The sequence below is a fragment of the Hyperolius riggenbachi genome, chromosome 8 (assembly GCF_040937935.1).
Source record: "Hyperolius riggenbachi isolate aHypRig1 chromosome 8, aHypRig1.pri, whole genome shotgun sequence".
NCBI lineage: Eukaryota > Metazoa > Chordata > Amphibia > Anura > Hyperoliidae > Hyperolius > Hyperolius riggenbachi.
The window spans coordinates 207,137,460-207,159,648 of record NC_090653.1 but is presented as its reverse complement, the minus strand read 5'-3'; the positions used below and the strand labels follow the sequence as shown (position 1 = coordinate 207,159,648).

General features: G+C 44.3%; 1 protein-coding gene across 1 annotated transcript in view; it reads left to right on the top strand.

The window, feature by feature from the left end:
• OLFML2A (olfactomedin like 2A) overlaps positions 1–22,189 on the top strand; it is a 189,606-nt gene that overhangs the window by 112,477 nt on the left and 54,940 nt on the right. The window contains exons 4-5 of the mRNA XM_068248127.1: positions 10,052–10,228; positions 21,167–21,425. Of these exons, the coding sequence (XP_068104228.1) occupies positions 10,052–10,228; positions 21,167–21,425 (436 nt within the window). The remainder of the gene's footprint in view (positions 1–10,051; positions 10,229–21,166; positions 21,426–22,189) is intronic.

The following is a 22,189-nucleotide window of genomic DNA, read 5'->3' as shown; positions in this document are numbered from 1 at the left end:
CCTCAGCGCTGCCTGGCACTGATTGGCCAGGCTGCGCACGGGGTCTGCAGGGGGGGCCCTCTTTCGCGTCGGGTAGCGGCAAATCGGCGGCAAGCGGCGGGGATCGCAGCAAAGTGCTAGCTGCGTGTTTAAAAAAAAGAATTAGTCAAATCGGCCCAGTAGGGCCTGAGCGGTGACCTCCGGCGTCTCTGGATGAGCTCAGCTCGTCCAGAACACTAGGGAGGTTAAGGTTACAGACAATATTTAGGGGTGACATACAGCAATAAGACAATACAGGAATACATACAAACCAGATCACGCAGCACAGTATGAGTACAAGGTAATGCTTAGTCAGTCACTGGATGGGAGCATGAAGATTAGGCAAGCCGAATTCACTCAGATCCATAGGATGGGTGTACGGTAATGGAGGTGCGTGATCAGGTAGGAGACATAAGAAGGAGGACCCTGCCCAAAGGCTTACAATCTAGAAAGAGAGGTAGGGACATGAAAGGTAGGGGACCAGAGCTCAGCTGCGGGTTTAGAGCACTCGTGAGGGGGGGTAGGCCAGTGTAAAAAGGTGAGTTTTGAGGGCCTTCTTGAAGATGTTGAAGTAGGGGGAAACCCTAATGGGGGGAGGTAGGGAGTTCCATAGTGTTGGAGCAGCTCTTGAGAAGTCCTAGAGGCATACATGGGATTGGGTGATGCGGGGGGCAGTCAGGCGAAGTTCATTGGAGGAGCGGAGTGAGTGGCTAGGTGTGTACCTCTGGGTAAGATTGGAAATGTAGGTTGGGCATGTTTTGTGGACAGATTTGTAGGCCAGACACAGTATCTTGAATCTGATTCTGTACTAGATAAGAAGCCAGTGGAGGGATTCACAGAGGGAGCCGCTGTGGTGGAGCGATAGGAAGAGTGGATAATTCTGGCTGCCGCAATATACGGACTGCAGATGGGCAATTCGGGTCATAAGGAGACCAGACAGAAGGGCGTTGCAGTAGTCAAGACGGTAAATTATGAGAGCATGGATGAGGAGTTTGGTGGTGGCAGAGGTCAGGAAAGGGTGGATCTTGCAGATATTACAAAGGTGGAAGTTGCAGGACTTTGTGAGGTATTGGATGTGGGGGGGTGAAGGAGAATGCGGAGTCCAGGGTGACACCCAGATACTGGGCTTGAGAGGTAGGGCGAATGGTAGTGTGGTTAACAGTGACATTCACATCTGGGAGGGTCAGGGATGGCCAGGGTGGGAAGATCATAAATTCCGTTTTGTCCGGGTTGCGGCATTTTACAGACCTGATTTTTATTGAACAACTCTTTATGAATTGAAGCCATAGTCTTGTCACTAACTTTCCCCCAGAGGAGCTCACAATCTAATCACACACAAAGTATTCTGCAGTGTGGAGTTGCACCCATAAGCCAGCCTAGTGTCCCAGCACTCATGGAGAGATATGTGACTTTGAATGTGTACAATGTAACATAGCGAGGAAAATGTCAGTGTTTCTGAAATCTACTGAGGATGTGGTACAGACTAGGGAATGGAAAATTGCATTACAATGCTGGGAAATTTTTGTCTTTCCATCCGTTATTTGGCATTTACTTGCAGCTAGCTGCACTTATTCTTTTTGTTATAACTCTGCTTCTGCTTCTGTGGAAATAAATACTGAGAAATAACGCAGTTAGTTATGCCTGCACATGGGCTGTGAAGAGACATTTGGGAATTCCTCTTTCTCTTAGTCCCTGCCAATTTAAATGAGACACTTTGCAGGAAAGCTAAGGATTTTTAGTTGGACAGATGAAACATTTACTTTTTACGGGGAACATGGAGTTAAAGGCTGTTGCCATGGTTAAGCTTATGTTGAATTTTCTGTCGTGTCCAGAAATTATGGATGACTGCAAACTGCTATGAAAAGCTAAAATGTAATTTTTTTCATTACAAAAGGTCTGGTGTATCTATCATACCTAACCTTCTCCTGTCCCTGCCATGCTCCTTCTGTCCTAGGACAAGCCCCCTCCCCTTATCATACATGACCTCTGGACCAATTCCCAGGCTGATCAACAGCCACAAAGGGCAAGAAAGGAGTCCAGAATTGCAGTCAGGTTGAAGTAAACTGACAAAGTGTTAGGTCTGCCAAGTATTCTGCTATTCTGCGTTTTCAATTATTTATCTTTGCTAACCTGACTTTCCTTGCTCTAAGGAAGTTCTGTACCAGATACTGCATATACATGATGTTAAAAATGTCTTAATGGTCATGATCATCTCTGAAACAATGTACTTGGCTTCCAGGGTGGGTGAGTTGCTGTTTGCTAAGACATTAGTCTGGCTTTCCTCGTTCCCTTTAGTTCTCTAGGAAAGTGAACATGTGTGCCTTGCCTGGAATTTCTGTACCCCTTAGCGCTAAACAAATTTCAGAAGAAGCATTTAGCACAGGTGGTGAACATATTTCACAAGTAAGGTTGTGCCTCTTAGCTACAGCCTGCCAGACACTGGGATCCTGCATGTGTACTTTGAACATATCACACTTAGGAGAGATACCAACAGATTTGTCAGCGATGGAATAAAACTTGAAGTGTTTTCATAACAGGAAAGCGGATTCCATGAATGAGAAAACCTTATTCTGGTTATCTGCTTTCTCTTTGTTGATCAGGTTCGTTAACAGACGTATAAAGTTCTATTTCACTACAAATTAGAGGGCCCCATACGTAACATTTGAAATGAACCCTCTCCCTAGACATACTTCCCTTTACCCAGTGGCTGCATGGACGTGGCAGCACATAGACAATCGCCACCTGAATGAACCCGCCAGACAATGTGCAGTTACCACCACCACCACAATAGCAGATAATATAAAAAAAAACAGTAAGAGTCAAGAACAGACCACTGTTTCGCTTCAGGTCCCATTGGCAGCTAATATGGAAGCAATGGCTCTTGCTAAATCCCTAAATCTTTACTGTGTGAACAAAGGACTGACAGACTTTCATTTTTCTCACTGTATTATTTAGCACTTTAAAACACACCTGACACGCAGGGACGTATCTATTAAGAGGCACCCGTGGGCCGGTGCCATGGGCGGGTCCTCGAGGGGGGGGGGCGCCATAGGTTTGGGGTGCCTAGGGGAGCCCAAACCCTAAATACACCCCTGCTGACACGTGGTAAAGCTACCAAAGCTAAGCACAGAGGTATGTTCATGCCGGTTCAACATGCCAATCAGTAGCTGAAACCCCCTTTCCCATGAGATGGCTTCACCTTTTCTCGAATAGATCATCTGGGGGTCTGTAAGGCTGATATTGTGGTGAAATCCCTCCCACAGTGTGATGTCAGGACCATTGCCATGTTTCTTTTCGATGAAACCTTGTTGCATTGTTAGGCAATAACAGCCATTTGCAACTACCAAGCAACCATTATCTCCCTCTGGGCATATGTTTATCTATAAAAAAAACCTTTTTAGCCTATCACATTGTTAGTTGTTGTGATTATATATAGTGACAGTTGATGCTGTCTAATTTATTTCTTGTCTGCCAGTAGTAAAGATGTGCTGGTTCATTGTGGATCGAACAACATAAACAAATTACATGGCAAGTGTCAATTATTTCTAGATCTCTCTTTTATTTTTTAACTTCTCACTTTTCAGTGTTTTTATTGATTTTTTCCCCCCTACTACTATTTTTTGGTAACGTTCCTCTTTAAGCAAGATTATTATTAATTGTTCAGATATAATCTTCACAAGAGCACAATGTACCACCTCTGGCATTCTTTCTCCTAATGAATGAATATGGATCACTTGTATATACTGTATCCTATCTAGCCTGTGAACACCCTCAAGGCTTGTTCTTATCAAATGAATTTTGATTCATTTTTTAATATCTTTCATGTTTTAATGTGAAACTGAAGTTTTCCGGCACACTAACACTGCATATAGATACACCTCTGCTTAATATGAAAACATTTGTTAAAACATGTTTGTTTAGAATATGAAACCTATCAGTCTAGCTGATCAATTAGGTTCCAGCTGCTTATGTAACACAGCTCTTGGTTAAAAGTAGAGCTGCTCAAATCCGGATCCGGGAGACATCCGGATAGTTCTATCCGGATATCTCCCAGTTACCTGTGCGGATGGGGGTCAATCTTACCTGTCTGACGTCTTCTTCGGTCCGTCCCTCAGCGCCTCCCACGATGCGGTCCAAGCAGCGGTCACGTGATTACAGACACTTCCTCCTTCCGGGTTGAAGGAGGAAGTGTTTGTAATCCCGTGACGCGCGTGAAGCGCATCGTGGGAGGCGCCGAGGGACGGACGAAGAAGACGTCAGACAGGTAAGATTAAACCCCCCACCCTGCACAGGTAACTGGGAAATATCCGGTGTAATGTCAGAATGGGCAGCCCCGCATGCGCAGTAGGAGCTTGCGTCCCATTTAATTGTGCAGCCACGTAAAACGTCCTAAATATCTCTGCTTCCGCAGCACGTAGACTCCTGAAATTTTCAGGGTAGGGAGGGGAGCTCTGTGATCGAGCTCTGTGCCGCATTGCAGCCCCCGAGCTCCCCTGATTCCCAAGATAGGTTTGCTGTAATCAGTCTTAGGAACCAGCAGAGCTTGGGGGCTGCAATTCGGCACAGAGCTAGTTCGGGGGGTCCCCTCCCTACCCTGAAAATTTCGGGAGTCTACGTGCTGCGGAAGCGGAGATAAATCAGGAAAATAATGTCTAACTTCCCACTGAGCATGCGTGATACTCAGCGCGTAAGGGAGCTTCCAGGCTGCCCATTCTGACATTACACCGGATAGCAACTATCCGGGTATCTCCCGGATCCGGATGTGAGCAGCTCTAGTTAAAAGATTGCAAGCTAGGGGCTTTCATTTTCGAAAGCAGATTACACTCCCAGGATAAGTGGAGATTTTATTGTTAGGAAAAATGTCTGCATAGCACTATTTTAATTAAAAGGACACCTAAATTGAGAGGGATATGGAAGCTGCCATATTTATTTCCTTTTAAAGAAAACTAGTTGATTGGCTGTCCTGCACTAGAACATGTAACAGTAGAGAACAATAACTGAATTGTGCACATTTTCTCTGAGTTAGTGATGTAATGACTTCTGTACAATGCCTTCAACAGTCACTGATGTATGCCTATTGTCCTGAATGGCCATCTATACACCTTGTGCCCCTAGATATCAGAATTAGGGAACCATGTTTGCCCCCAGATATAAATACCATGTAGCCACTGTGCCCACAAAATATCAGTATTAAGTAGCAGTTGTACCCACAGATATCAGTATTAGGAGGTAGCCATGCAAGGACCCCCATATAGCAGTACTAGATGGCCATATAGATAGTAGTATTAAGGAGCCATGTGTGCCCCCCAGGGAGTAGTTTTTTGACAGATGTGTGATGCATGCCATATAGTAGTATTACGTAGCCATGGATTAGCTGATTAGGCTAGTTTTACATTGAGGAGTGTAAAAACAGGTTCACACACCAGAAGGGAAAAGTCACATTATGTGCTACTCGTGCAATGCAGTACATAAAAAGTAAGCTTTACCACAAATGTAAATGTGCATGTTGTCTGGGACTGCACAGCATGCTTTGAGTTATTACAAAGGATTCCCCCACACTCTACTGCTACCACTCTGGTGTGAGAAAGGCAGCATGTGGGGTAGTTGATAGCACTCTTGATTGTGAGGCCCTCAGAGGGACAGTTATTAACTAGACTATATACTCTGTACAGCGCTATGCAAGTTGTCATCCCTATATAAATACTAAATAATAATAATAAATAAAAAGTCTACCTTTTCTGTATATCTTGTAGTTTAATTTTGTTTTCTCTTTCATGGCTTTAGTTCAGTATTAAATTGGTTAGTATTGAAAAAAAAAAACATTTTGTGTGAAAATAGCCCTTTACTAGCTTGTATAAATAGACTAATAAAAGCTACTATATAGGAGAATGTATCATTCTCAGCCAAATGGAAGAACAAAGCAATCGACAAAGGATCGGTATACCATTGGTATAACAGACACCCATGTAAGAAGACATGCCCATCTGGCCCCAGGGAACCAATGGCAGCACAGCAATCATACCTCCCCCCGCCCCCACCTTCGACCAGCAGAGAAGGTTGAAGGAAGTGTAAACCCGTTGCCCACGGCAACTATTCTGACTCTGTGTTTCATTCAACAACTGAAACTTGCTGTCCCCAAGCAACTCATTCACTTATACTTCCATGTTGCCTACACTTGTCTTGATAAATTAGTCCCATTGTGTAACAGAATTCTGCTTATGCACTGTGAAAAGTTCCATCCTTCATCAGGTGGCGCTTATTAGTGAACTCAAAGGAGGACTGTTTTCAGGCATTCTTTGGGCATGCCCAGCCCAGCATTAGTCTTTCCCAAGCAGAATATTTCAAAGCGGTCACATGGTACACACATGGTTAACCGAGATAATAGTACGTCTTGTTATTTTTAGTGGTTAGGGAGAATTATTAATGTTGTGCAATGCTTACACACTGTTTTGGGAGATTCAGACATAGACTGATTTGTTGCTTTAGGCTACAAGCATCTTTTTTACTTTATTAGATATTTTATTAAAAGCCTTGTGTGGTTTTTATAAAACAAACAACTGTGAGGAAAGGAGCGGTGGGGATGAATGTTTGACATGATTTTGAATTTAGTGACTAAAATAATTGACAAAAAAAAATAATCTTTGAAAAGATGAAGGTAAATGTATGTGCTGGTAGTGACTACAGTGAGGCTTTGTTTACATTAGTTGCAGTGATCAGTAGTATTTTTAGAACCCTTCATTGGTGGTAATACTTACATTCTAGGGCAAATCTTGTTTTTTCCACTGTTATTCAGAATGTTCTCATACACATTTGAGGTATATGACTTTTTGAAGTTTTTGAAGTTTTGTTGGTTTCCCTTCACATAATAAACCACCAAAAAGTGTAATTGGGTGCTGTGTAAACATCTTAAAGGAATACTGTAGGGGGTCGGGGGAAAATTAGTTGAACTTACCCGGGGCTTCTAACTGTCCCCCACAGACATCCTGTGGCCGCGCAGCCACTCACCGATGCTCTGGCCCCGCCTCCGGTTCACTTCTGGAATTTCAGACTTTAAAGTCTGAAAACCACTGCGCCTGTGTTGCCGTGTCCTCGCTCCGGCTGATGCCACCAGGAGCGTACTGCGCAGACACAGACCATACTGGGCCTACGCAGTTTGCTCCTGGTGACATCAGTGGGATCGAGGACACGGCATCGCAGGTGCAGTAGTTTTCCGACTTTAAAGTCTGAAATTCCAGAAGTGAACCGGAGGCGGGGCCAGAGCATCGGTGAGTGGCTGCGTGGCCACAAGATGTCTGTGGGGGACCATTAGAAGCCCCGGGTAAGTTCAACTCATTTTCCCCCGACCCTCCTACAGTGTCCCTTTAAAGTGTACCTGAAGTGACATTTGGCTTAATGATATAAGCATGTACATATAGCACAATCCTATGTAGAAGTTGCCTGTTTTCCCTTTTCATATTTTTTTATTGCAGTGGCCTACCAGTGCCTTAGCTCTGCAACCAGGGAAGTTGGACTTCACTGACAACTCTACTGATAACTAATTAGAGGTCATAAAACTTCTGTGTGTCTGTGTAAGATTCCTGATAGTTGGACGCTGATTTATAGTTTAGTAGGCCATCATTTCGCGTTGTAGAAGCTGAATGAACAGCAATATTGAACAGCAATTCAAACCAAGATTCTGAGCCCTTAAAACTAAAATAAGTATATGCAGCCCTAATAGTTCTATTAAAATGACTTACCTCAAAAAAGTATTTTCACTTCAGGTTTGCCCCCTAAACCTCTGACTAAAACCCAGTTCTTAGCTTCAATATATAAATGTGATTCTAATTCTAAATATTAACCATACCTGCAAACCTATCTTTCAACCCTAACCAAACCTCTACTGCTAATCCCTAATTCTTAACCTCGATCTTTCAACCTAACCTTTACCCTTCTCAATGACTTTAAAGGGCATTTGTAGTGAGATGTATATGGAGGCTGCCATATTTATTTACTTTTAAACAATATCAGTTTCCTGGCAGACCTGCTAGTCTATTTGGCTGCAGTAGTGTCTGAATCACACCAGAAACAACCATGAAACTAATCTTGTCAGATCTGACAATAATGTCAGAAACACCTGATCTGTTGCATGCTTGTTCAGGGTCTGTAGCTAAATGTATTAGAGGCAGATGATCTGCAGAATAGCCAGGCAGCTGGTATTGCTTAAACGGAAATAAATATGGCAGCCTCCAAATACCTCTCACTACAGTTGTCCTTCAAGCAAGATCTTTACCCTAACCCAACCCACACAGTGTCATCAAAACTGGTGTGAGGGTTAGCTTAGTAGCACTGAATCTGCAATGAAGGTGAAGATTAACATTAGGGTATATTAGGTTCACATCAGGGTATCTTAGGTTCACATTAGGGTATATTAGGTTCACATCAGGGTATATTAGGTTCACATCAGGGTATATTAGGTTGAGTGTATGGCATGGTATTGTTCCAAATTTTAAACTCGTGACTTAAAAGTATACTGTAAATATGTCCATACCTGCTTCTGAATCTTTCGGTAGGTTTTGGTGATTTAACATTTAAAGACTAGAGAAAATAGTGAAGAAAAAAAAAACAGTGAAAATAATCTTTTTGTCATTAGTGTTGTTAGGAAACATGCTTTTTAGTATAATTTTGCAGTAACTGAAATACCCATAGAACAGAAACAATTTTCCAGTATAGGAAAGAAAACAGTTTTTTTATGATGAAGGTGCAATTAAGCTATTTCAGTGCCAACTGACTGGACCTACTCTACAAAAAGTTGTGTTAAATCTAAGCATGGTTATAAGGGACAGTGTATCAGGGAATGCTCAGTGCAAAAGGCAAGAACACAGAACCTGAATTTACTGCAAATACTACAAGAAATCCTGTTTACTGAATCACTATAACTTAACATTTAATAAAATATTTAAAAATCAGAAGTTAATTGGCTGTCTAGTTGCTCAACAAATCTTGCAAAGATGATGCTGGACTTATGCGGTCTATGATAAATGGATTGGGGAGAGATTATCCTCTCCTAGGTCCTCTAGCATCACTTAGTTAAACATAAAAATTACACACACCCCACCAAACAACCCTTTGCAGCAGCGCCGTAAGGCAGATCGGCGATCCCCGGCCAATCAGCGGCCGGGGATCGCCGACATGTGACAGGGGACAGCCTGTCACTTGCTGCACAGGACGGATAGCGTCCTGTGCAGCCCCGATCACCGGGGGGGGGGGGGGGGGGGAGCAGGTAGGAGAGGGAGGGGGGAATTCCGCAGCGGAGGGGGGCTTTGAGGTGCCCCCCCCACAACACCCAGGCAGGCAGAAGAGATCAGACCCCCCCTGCACATCATCCCCATAGGGGGGAAAAAGGGGGGCAATCTGATCTCTCTGCCTGCTACCTGATCTGTGCTGGGGGCTGCAGAGCCCACCCAGCACAGATCACTAAAAACAGCGCTGGTCCTTAAGGGGGGGTAAAGGGTGGGCCATCAAGTGGTTAAAGGCCCTGCCTCTGACACAGGAACCAGGGTTCAGATCTCTGCTCTTCCTGTAAGCCAGTACCTATTTCGTAGGAGACCTTGGGCAAGACTCTCTAACACTAATATTGCCTATAGCACACGTCCTAGTGGCTGCAGCTCCGGCGATTTGAATCTGCCAGGAGAAAAGCATGATATAAATGTTATTTGTCTTGTCTTGTCATTGAGCAGGGGACATGCCTGTGTCCCATCTGCTTCCCCCTGAATCTGCCTTGGGTACACTTTAAAGACCCATCTGTAAAACCACTAGGTATATAAATCACTGTAAACTGTTCCCTATTTTCATGAAAAGATGAATAAAGTAAAGCCACTTTATTTCACTCTACTCCTATAGAGGTTGGATTATTGAATTTTTGTGGAGGGTGAAATCACATAACATGAGAGAGAGGCTACAATAACTGTCCCATAAACAACCTGAATATACTGTAAGATGCCAATGCATGTACGAGTAATGCTTTTTAATAACAAATCCATTTACTTCACTTTAGACAATCAAGACAAATTTAACCCGTGAAAATGACTTCATGAAGGAGAGTGTGATGAGCCTGTCCAATCAGATGAAGAAGTATGATAACTACTCTGATATTATGATGAGCATCAAGAAGGAGATCTCCAATCTGGGGTATCAGCTGCTTCAGAAGGACGCGCCAGAAAACAAAGTGCAGGTAAGACTGTTACAGAAAATCCACCTACATCTTTTTATAGACAATTATTTCTTTATTTATTTTTTTTACCAGATTTACTGTTTTACGGTAGTTATTCTAAATACCAAAAATTGGTCACAAGTGCCAGTAATTAGAAGGTTAAATCAAATAAATTAGACTGATTAGAAACTCTCTTAATTGTAAAGTGGACATCATATACATTGCTGAGACACAGTCCTCCAGCGCCCAAGGCAGGAGTGTTAAAATGTGCCCCTCTCCCCCTCATCAGACCTTGATTGCTTGCTGGGTCCTTGGGCATCCCCTGTCCTTGATCACTTGCACAGGCTGAGTTTTAGAGGTGCTCCCTGGTGCCCACTTCAACTCAGAACCTGCTTGCTGCTTGATTATTTACTCAGTTAGGTTGACTGAGAGAGGAGGGGCTTCCCATTCAACCCCACCCCAGTCACTCATAAATGTTTAACAGCGGTACTTGTATCACAGACTGGAAAAAGTGGCGCCGCCTGTCAGCTTTGGTCCACTCTTGCTTGTTGTGTGAAAAAAGAAAGACTAAAAAAAGTCCCCACAATAAAGTCCCGGTCTATAGCAGTAAATACGGCTCTGTCCTTTTTTGATGTTTCTAAATAGGGATTCTCCCCAGACATGTGCTCAAGGCCCATATGCAATTCACCTTTTCTCCTGAGTTTTCTCCTAAGAGATAATTTTTCATCTTATATTTAAAATAAGTTTTCAGCACTTTGTAATTGAAAAAGTACCAAAATGCAGATGGAAAAAGTACTATCAAAATTATTTTGAGTGTTTTCTTGCATGTTTGTGTTTTCAAATGCATTTTATCAACAAGTTTAAAAATATCACCTTGGAGAAAACTCAGGAGAAAAAGTGAATTACATATGGGCCCTGGTAGGATACGTGATGTCAGGAAAGAAGTCCATGGAACAGGTTAGCGTTCCTGGGCCCTGAGATTTCCTAACTGTAATATAATGGGGTGTTCTGGTGGAGAGGTTAAATGGGACCATGTCTACTTGATTACCTGTTCCTGATCTGCTACATTGCAATACTGAGAGCCTTTTGCTAAATTGTCCAGTTTAGTGACACTACATGAAATAGTTCTTGGGTGAGTTATTGCATCTTATATTGCAGAGAGCATCCAACGCATTGTACAAAAAAAAAACAAGTATTAACGCATTTTCAAGGGAGCTGTAAAACTTGAAAAAACACATTTATCAAAAGTTATAATTACGCTTTACTGCTAGACCTTATAATTCTGCACATCATCCTTCTTTTAAAACACTTCATCCCACCCTTCTGAAAAACTGTTTCTGGGTAGAACACTAAAGATTTTATTCCTAGATGCCAGCTGCTTGTGAGTTTTCTTTTCATTCCTGCTGTAACAAAAGAAATGGCATTGTTTCCACTTGCACAATTTCAGCCGAATTTTCGGTAACACGATATGTTGCGATCCTCAGGAGCATCAGAAGTGCATAGACTGTGCTGTCTGATATCCCCATCCATGCTCTTGAGATTCACAGCAGATTTTCAATGCATGGTTGCATGCATTTTTGTGCATTTACGGTCCAATTCCATTCATCATAGATGAATGGGATCGCAACCGCATTGGGGAGAGTCGTGTAACTATGCAGTGCCATGCGTTGCGATAGCCACATGTGTTGCATGCAGCACGAATGTGGAAATATGGCTTAAGCCGGCTGGTTTCTGTGGGCAGGCTGTTTTTTTTTTTTTTTTATAGGTATTAAGCTATAAACACTTTAACAATCTCTGATGATGATGATGATGATCTGGTGATTGATCATGACCATTTCAGGTGACTATTTAGAAAACATTGATGCATATACGCACACTGCTCAGGTCACTGCTGACCGGAAAAAAAGACCCGCCCACTGCAGGGACTACAAAATAAGTGACATCAGGGGACACATGAATCACACTAAAGGTGCCCATACACTAGAACGAATATGGGCAGATTCGACCAAGAGACACATTTATCTCTAATCGAATCTGATTAGAGAGAAATATGTCTCTAATCGAATCTGCCCATACACTACAGGCCGATTCCCATCCGATTTCAGCATGAAATCTGGGAATCAGCTGAGCCGCCGCGTCCGCCCCGCCGCTGCCCCCAAAATGTATAAATGTATGTAAATTATGTAGTGCATTTACAGTATACATTACCTGTTCTGAAGCAGCTCGCCGGGTCCATCCGTCCGTCTCACCGGGTAAGCCGCATACACGCTAGCCGGCACGTGTGCGGAACCGGCGAGATGGACGGAAACCGCGTGGAGGCTGACACCGGACAGGTAATGTGTAAATGCACTACACACTTCATACATTTATACATGGCGGGGGTTTCGTCGTCTCGTCGCTCGTACGCAAATCGGCCGCCGTACCGCTGCGCACCCGACCAACCAACCTCAGCCCAAAATTTTCCAGCATGTGCGCTCAACCGTGCGGCCAATTTCTGTCCCGAAATTGGTCGCTTTGTCGGTCGGGCATGCACTTGGCAGCACCAATTTGGTTGGTTGGTTGGTCGCCTAGTGTATGGCCCCCTTAAGGCCCTTATGCAATTCACTTTATCTCCAAAGTTTTCTCCTAGGAAATCATTTTTCATCTTCTATTTTAACTAACTTTTCAGCAATCTGCAATTGAAAAAGTACTAAAGGTAGGTGAAAAAGTACTGTCAAAATGATCCTGAGTATTTTCTTGCTTGCTGGTGGTGTAAAAGGCATTTTATGCCAAGGTGTGAAAATATCACCTAGGAGAAAACTCAGGAGAAAAAGTGAATTGCATATGGGCTTAAATCTTTTCTGTAGAGACTTTTACAAATGATAATTTAAGGCAATACACATTGAAGGTATGTACATAGTGTTGAACCTAAAGGCAACCAAAAAAAATGAGATTAACTCACCTGGGGCTTCCCTCAGCCCCCTGCAGACGATCGGTGCCCTCGCAGCCCCGCTCCGATGGCCCAGGACCCGCCGGCGAACACTTCCGGTTTGGCCGTCACCGGCCGACAGGCATGGGAACGCGAGTGATTGTTCGCGTTCCCAGCCTGTATATCACCCCCTATGCTGCTATTGCGGCCTCCTGGCGTCTGCAGGGGGCTGAGGGAAGCCCCAGGTGAGGTAGCCACCCTGGCGTTCTATTTCCCCAGGATTTCCGTGCAAGAAGTGGTTCAATTAATTTCCAATCATTTTCAACCTTTTTTTTTTTTTTTTGCAATCATTTTTTTTTATATTAAATTCAATACAGGTTATTGTATTGAATTCAACTAAAAGTGTTTACTGCGAGATGTTGATGACGCTGTGTGACCCTGGTTTCATCAACGCTGATCACCGGGGGACATGTCATCGCTGAGGGAGAAGCAAAATCCGCACAGGGACATGGAAGAAGGTACGCGACGAGGGATCAGCACGCCAATGGTGAGTATAATACCCAGATGTGTAGCCAGGTGTATAGGGAGCCACATGTAGCCAGATGTCAGGGTAGCCAGGTGTGTAGCCAGGTATAGGGTGCCAGGTATAGGGTGCCAGGTGTAGTGTAGCCAGTTATGGGGTGCCAGGTGTAGTGTAACCAGTAATGGGGTGCCAAGCTACCCCACCCCCCCAACACCTTCCCCCAGGCTGTGTGCGGCTGGTGGGGACCCCCCTTCTGGGGGTGGGGGGAGTGTCCCTGTTCTTTTTAGGCTGTTGGTGGCCGGTGGGGACCCCCCTTCTGGGCAGGGAGGGGGCCCGTCCTTTGCAGGCTGTGGGGTGTCCCCGTTCTATGCTGGCTGGTAGTGGCCGGTGGGGACCCCCCTTCTGGGCGGGAGGGGGGTGTCCCCGTCCTTTGCGGGCTGTGGGTGGCCGGTGGGGACCCCCCCTTCTGGGTGGGGGGGGTGTCCCCATCCTTTGCAGGCTGTGAGTGGCCGGTGGGGACCCCCCTTCTGGGCGGGGGGGGGGGGTGTCCCCATTCTATGTGGGCTGTGGGTGGCCTTTCCCTCCCCCCTCCCATCCCCCGTGCAAGTCCCCCCCTTCCCCCTGAACCCCTTCCCTCGGTATGAGTCCTGTTCTACTCACCCAGGCTGTCTCCAGCGGCGGCGGCAGAATCCCTTCTTCCTCCATCCCCGAAGTCCCGGCCTGTGACGTTATCGCTACGAGGCTCGGTGACGTCACCAAGCCTCGTAGCGGTAATTACACAGAGCATGAGACTTCGGGGATGGAGGAAGAAGGGATTCTGCCGCCGCCGCTGGAGACAGCCTGGGTGAGTAGAACAGGACTCATACCGAGGGAAGGGGTTCAGGGGGAAGGCTTGCACGGGGGATGGGAGGGAGGAGGGAAAGGCCACCCACAGCCCACATAGAACGGGGACGGGGACACCCCCCCCCCCGCCCAGAAGGGGGGTCCCAACCGGCCACTCACAGCCTGCAAAGGACGGGGACACCCCCCCCACCCAGAAGGGTGGTCCCCACCGGCCACTCACAGCCTGCAAAGGATGGGGACACCCCCCCCCACCCAGAAGGGGGGGTCCCCACCGGCCACTACCAGCCAGCATAGAATGGGGACTCCCCCCCCCCCCTGCTGCACAGAGGGGATCCCCGCCAGACTACCAGCCCGTATAGGGAATCCCCCTGCACAGAGCGGACACCCGTCAACATACAAAGGGGAATCCTTGCACGCAGCACATTCTCTGCCCCGCCAGCTGCACAGGGATTCCCCAGGGTGGCTGGATGCTTGTTCTGTATGCTGGGGGTAGCACAGATCGCTATCCACAGCGTACAGTCAGGCATCCAGCCATCCTGGGTAATCCCTCTGATGAGGGAAAATTGCAGCGGGCGGTGCAGAGAAACAGGAAATCTCCCTGGCGGGATTGACGAGCTCAGCTCGTCCAAAACACTTTCAGCAAGTTTTTGCTGGACGAGCTGAGTTCGTCCAGAACGCTAGGGAGGTTAATATCATTTTTTTTGGTTGCCTTTAGGTTTACTTTAAGGTGGCCACACACCATACAATTTTCTAAATATCTTTTCAATTCAAGAATTGCAATCAATTTTTCTTACTGATTGTAACATTTCAAAAATCTGACCAATGTACCACACACCTTTGTTCAATGTTTCCCCAATTATGAAAAAAAGGATTGAAAACTCAGAAAAAATTGCTTGGGTCTGTACATCAAGTAATTGACAATCTACCCTACACCGTTCAATATTCCTAAAAATTGATCAGAAAAATCCAACACACCTGATCTTGTTTTATCAAATAAAAAAAAGAAATTCAGATTTCTCAAACAAATGAAAAAAAAAAAGAAAAAAGCTTTTGATTGTTTAGGACACCTGATCGTTTTTATTGAATTGCCGTAAAATTTGATCATTTCTTTTTGTATGGTGTGTTGCCACCTTTAGAGTATTAACCCTGAAATGTCTACAGTCCTCTTCGGTGCCATCCGTGAGTCGAGGAGTGACTGACTATTCTGAGTCAGTCGCTGCAGGCGGGTCTAGTGTTTATTGGCCAGCTACTGCACTGAGGCCTCCTGATTAGAGGCCTGGACTATTTGGAGGCCTGGACTATTTAAGGCTGAAGGCGGCAGTAGCTCATTACCTGTGATAATGTTAAGTCGCTAGAGCTACCTGCTGTGCAATCGTTGCTCACTCATAATCCTCAAGTAATAATAATCATCAAGTCGGGACCCGGCACCTACGTCAGAGCAAGCGGGGATGCCGGCCAGAGCGGAGGGGAGCGCGATCGCCAGGGGAATGGCAGGAAGGTGAGTGGATCCTCTTCTTCCCCGCCCCCCTACCGCTGCATCAGTAACAGGGATCACTATGATTCGCCGGCGATCTTAGTGATCACGTGACCATGAGCCATACGCCATGGCACCTGGTCAGTAAGGGGAGATGTCAGCTGTCATATGACAGCTTAATCTCCCCTCTCAGGTGTGCACGATTGCGTCTGGAGTGGAAATGGCGTAGGATTTACTTGCATCGGTCTTCAAAAGATTAAGTATCACTTTAAAACTGTTTGACTAGGTTACTTGCCTGTATGATTTATTATGGCCTGGGGGGAACCAAAGTCAGGTTGATGTGACTCTGTGGGCAGTGGCGTAGCTAAGGAGCTGTTCGTAGTTCTGTTGCATTTTTTTGCTGTGTTTTAATTGAGTCCAATATAGTGAAAAATTAAAATTGTCACAAAATGCAAACCAAGTTTTGCGAATTTTGGTGTTACTGTTCAGCCTATGGGCTCCTGAGATCGGTGTCCCACTTGATTGGTTCCCTGTCCTAATAAATTTTCCTCTGTCCGTGATAGCGTATAGTTTGTAGTGCTATAATGCTGGGTGTGTTCTTGATTACAGCTACTTGTTATTACCCTCTGCTTGACCTTTGTTTGAATTGCTGCCTGTCTAGACCTCTGCTTTGCTCGACTACATCTTTGCCTGACCCTTGGATTATCCATTGGTGGTGTATTTATCATGTATGACCCTTGGTTTGCCTATTGACCTTGGATTTGTTTGTCTCCTGAACTGACAGTCATCTGATCCTCAGTATGATCCTTGATATTGACCTCTGGCCTGGTTCCTGGACTTTGTGTTTGACCTTCTGGTACCTTGTTGGTTTCCTCTGCCTCAGACCCTATATCTTGCACCACAAGTCCTGGGACAACCATAGTTGGGCAGATGCATCCAGTCTCCTGTTCAAGCGGGAGCTTGTCTATAGGTGAAGATCGTGTCGGAGACTGGGATATAAAGCCTGAAAGGAAACTGGCATTTGCTGGAGAGTGTTACAGATATATAATGTAGGCTGATCATGAGTGAAAGCTATGATCTCACTGAAGTATTCATGTCTACACAGTGTCTGAGTGACTGAATAGGAGTGACACCAGAACAATAAGATTCATTAATACACTGTCATGAACCATACATTAGAACACTGAGTCAGTCATTCCACAAATGTATATAAAGACAGCATTAATCATTGTTGACGACCATTAAGAAACCATGACATTTTTAGCTGCAGAGTAGATGGTCATGGTTGCTACAATTATCCTCAGTTTTGTTTTTCTTCACTTTCTTTTGGTATAATTATCCTTAAAGCCTGAGTTCGGGCACAGGTATTTTTATATGTAATAGAACATTGTTAATACAACATCTTTTTCTGTGAATTATCTACAAGAAAATGTTTGGTAAAAAAAAATGGAACTACTTTATTTCCTAAATAAAATAGGAAAATATCTACTGATTTAATTCACGGTTTCTTATTTCCTCCCCAGAAATCCCCTGCTCACCCCCACTGGCAATACTTGGGGGAGGGGGGTATGAAGTGGAAGTGGCTCAGCAAGAGCACATGGCTATACCGGGAGAGGGGGAAGCCATAAGCAGAGGCAGACCCCATCAGAGTTTTTCTAGGGTCCCTATTCATTTTAGATGCATCTCTGGACCTAACAGAAGATGTGATAACACTAGCATGCGGACAAACACAGAACCAGGACCGATAGTACACCATAATGGGGTTAGAGGATCTCTGTATTTAAACTTACAGTTTCTGTTGTCATTGTGGGGATGGCATTGGCCAGTGATAAGAAAAATTTAGGGGCACCTAATTTATGAGATTGTTGCATTTATTTTAAATATGACAGTACAAGCAGAGCAGAATTATTGAGCTTCTGTCCTTCCTCAAATGTCCTTAAGGAACAGCAAAATCCCAAAACATTTTCACTGTCTTAACGGGATATTTAATATACCCTCATAAATGTGATTATTCCGGTCTATATGCTCCTGAATTACTGTATATCTTGAAAAAATTGATATTCCACTCTTGCTGGTGAAAATAGAAAGTTTACCCTCCCCGCCCCCCCTCCAAGCAGGGCCGGTTCTAGACTTTTTTCTGCCTGAGGCAAACTTGTGAGGATGGCCGCCCCCCCCCCCCCCACCCACCCACCTCAATTGGAATGAGCGCACAGCACCTGACAATTTGCACCACATGTTATAGCTGCGGTGAGACCCCCAATAAACACCCTAAGTATAGGTAGGTAGCCAGATATAGGTGGCCCCAGTAGTGGTAGCTAGTTACAGCTGCCCCTAGTATATGTTAGCCAGGTACAGTTGCCCCCAGTATGGGTTGGCCAGACACTCTCTTCACATCCTCTTTCTGCCTGGTGCTGCCCCCAGACTTCTGCCGCCCGAGGAAGTCACTTCACTTGCCCCCAAGTACAGATCTATACATCACAAGGGATGTTTCAAACTGTATTTCATATTTGTTACCTTAACTGTATCTGCTGAGATAGCCACAGCCATAGCTCTGCCTTCCTGGCAGCAAAGTCAGTATTCTTTAATTAGTACCGATGATACCCCTCCAGAGTTGTAATGTAGTCTGCTGTGTACTTCTAATTACACATGCAGGAAGAGGAATGTTATTGGGCAGTCTGTATTTTACTCAGAGCATTAGAATCAAATATTTCATGTTTTAAAATATTCCTATTTGAGAGTCCAAAACCTTTTAGATATGTTTTTCTGGCTACAAAGTGAAATGGAAAGATAACGTTTAATAATGGATAGTGCACTCCTTAAGGGCACCGTCTCTGACATAGGAGACTATGGTTCGAGTCCTGTACCTACTTAGTAAAGAGTCCTTGGGTAAGACTCCCTAACACTGCAGGGTGACCTATTGAGCACACCCTTAGTGACTGCTGCTCTCAAGCGCATTGAGTTCAACCGAGAAAAGCACTATACAACGTTAGCATTATTATTATTAATCATTTTAAATACCGTACTTAAATTATGAAATAACTTCTGTGTCACCAATACATGTCATAGAATTTTTACTAACAAAGGTGGAATTTCATTTTTAAAAACTTGTGACACTCTTTGAATTTTTATACAGATGCCCAATTAATCCAAATGAGACATTTCCACTCACACAGGAAACTGTCATGCTACGCTTTGTATAGCAACACCATGTCTTCCCTAGAGGTTCTGCTTCCCTGTTATATAAATGGGCACCCTGTAAAACATTTTTTTATTTTATTTATAGAGCGCCAGCATATTCTTGTACAACGTGCAAAACATACAACAATGGGGAGCATAGATATATGAGCAGCTCAACATACTGTACAAGCAGTACAACCAGTGACACAAGTCCCAATACATTCAACTGATGTGTAGTTTGAATAACATCACCAATACTGATAGATAATCATTTGATAAGTTGCACAGCAACAGAAAACAAAAGGGGGAGGTCCCTGGCTTTGCGAGCTTACAATCTAGAGGGTAGTGGGGTTGAGACACTGGGGGAGTAAACAAAAGGGTTAGCAGAGTTACTAGACGAGGTAGTGAGCTTTAAGTTTTAGCTATAGAAAATAATAAGCTTGCCTGAAAAGGTGTGTTTTGAGGATACATTTAAAAATGTTCAGGCTTGGAGCATGATGAATAGGCTGTGGTAGAGAGTTCCAAAGGAGAGGTGACACTCGTGAGAAGTCCTGGATGCGAGATTTAGAGTAGATAATCAAGCTGGACAACAAGAGGGTCTCTTAGTAGGAGCGAAGGTTCCAGCAGGGGTGATATCTGGACATTAATAAGGAGATGTCTGGAAGGGATAGCCTATGTAAAGCTTTGAATGATAGTGATAGGAGTTGGACATGGATCCTTTGGGTGATTGGTAGACAGTGGAGGAATTGACACGGGGGGCAGCATCAGAGGAGTGGGAGGAGAGGTGGAGGAGACAATCAGTAGGGACTTGAGATTTGCCAATCACTTTTGTCCACAGTGTGGGGTAGTACAGTAATCAATTCTCATAACAAACAAACAAAACAACAAACACAGAACATTTATATTGCGCTTTTCTCCTGGCGGACTCCTTCGCTTACAGCCATATCAATCCATACCTTCCATTGACTAAGCCAATAATATGAACTAATCCTCTGCCAATTGAAATACACTGCTCTGTAAAATTAATAAGCTATAGATTTTCTATAGACTAGCCGTTCTGAATCTATACCTGCTTTTCTGAAATTATGATTTGCATATTCAATCACTTTCCCATTATGGGTGTTACAGTTTGCTTCTTTAAATGGTAAAACATGCAGATATCTTCAGTTTTGGCAAGGCAAGGTTGTACTTGGCAAACTCCTAACAGTAAGCAAACTTTTAGAGGCCCTTACGGAGAAAAGAGCAGACTCTATGTGCCATGTGCACCTCATTACATCCTCAGGATGTTTGGTTTCAATAAAGCTTCCAATAACACAATCATTTTTTATTGCTTTAATACCTGACGAATATACAGCTACAAAATTATGTATAAGATTGCTTTGATAACTTTGTTTTTTTTAAACGCTATGAGGTTTTAGCAGTACGACTGTGCCAGTAGTGAATGCAATAACAACAAATTGTACAGAAAACTGCAGAGCACCACTGGCTTTATATTGGGCCACAGGTATACATATGAAACTCGAAAAATTATAATAGAATGCATTTATTTTAGTAATTCAACTTAAAAGGTGAAACTAACATGTGAAATAGACTCACTATATGCAAAGGGAGATATTTAAGTCTTTGTTTGTTATAATTTTGATGATTATGGCTTACAGTTTATGAAAACCCCCAAATCATAATTTCAGACCATTAGAATATTGTGAAAATGTTCAATATTCTAGGCTCAAAGTGTCAGACTCTAATCAGCTAATTAATCCAAAACACCTGCAAAGGGTGCCTATTTCAGATATTAGTTTCACCTTTTAAGTCGAACTACTGAAATAGATGGACATTTGCACAATATTCTAATTTTTTGAGCTTTTCCTGTATAATATGTAGCTATACTCAGGTTGTTAAACATTTTGGTAAGTGTATGTTAAGAACATTACTACGGTTAAGTAGAGATTCAAAGTTATGATGCAAAATACAATACTCCCTAGCAACCCCTCACAGATAATCTTTTGTTTTACACATTGCTCTGAACTCCTGCAGGACACAGCTGGAGCAAAGGATGCGAAGTATGTAAATGGCAAGAAGAACTCTGGTGAAAAAACACCACCTAAAGTCACAAAGGAAAAAGCACAGAAAACAGAGAAACCCAAAAAAGACAACAGCAAAGCCAAACCAGCTTCATCTCAGCCAACGCCGAGACCCCGATCCCCGGCACTGCAACAGCCTGTAGTCATAAGAGGTGTCACCTACTACAAAGCTGGGAGATATGAAGAGGATGAGAGCCTGCCAAGCCCTAGAGGTAGGTAGAATATATGTGGTATGTAGTACTGATCACATCTGGCTAAAATGGACAGATATTATTGGCTAAAAGAAGCCAGTGTGTAAATAAATTACATCTGGTGCTAACTAACTTTAACTCACTGCTACATTGGACTACACTCCCTTATTCAGCCTTAAAGTATAAGTATGTTCATTCATGCGTGCTTAAATTAGGCTTTGACGAATTATGCAATGTACTTATGTTACTGGTTTTAGTTCTCTTTCACATAATGCATATTATTATATCATTATTTAAAAAAACAAAAAACATTTTTTGCATTATTAGTGCCCTGAACATTCCTGGTTGTAGCTGATGTACACAGCTGGGCAGGAGTGCTGAGATGCAGGGAGCACAGAGTGGGACGGAGCATGTGCCGAAGGAAGAGAGCTCCTGCACCGGTCATTCCAGTCTAAGCTAAGTACTCACGGGGGGAAAATTGTAGATGTCGCTAGCACACGGGAGCGTGTGCGCGACAGCTCGGCGACAGCTCGTCGCCAAGTCCCTCTGCATCCACATGGCAGCAGAGGGATTAGCGATGCGGCGTAAGCTGTCGCCGAGGTTCCTCCCCCCCCACCGGAAGCTCCGTGTGCTGTGTGTGGGTAGCTGTCGCTAGCCCGCATACACATGCGGGACTAGCGACAGTTCCGGCGAGGTTGCGGCTACAGCTGTAGCCGGCGATTGAACATGTCAATCGCCTGGCGACAGCTCCGACGGGCGACGGTTCGGGGCGCGCGCGTCATACA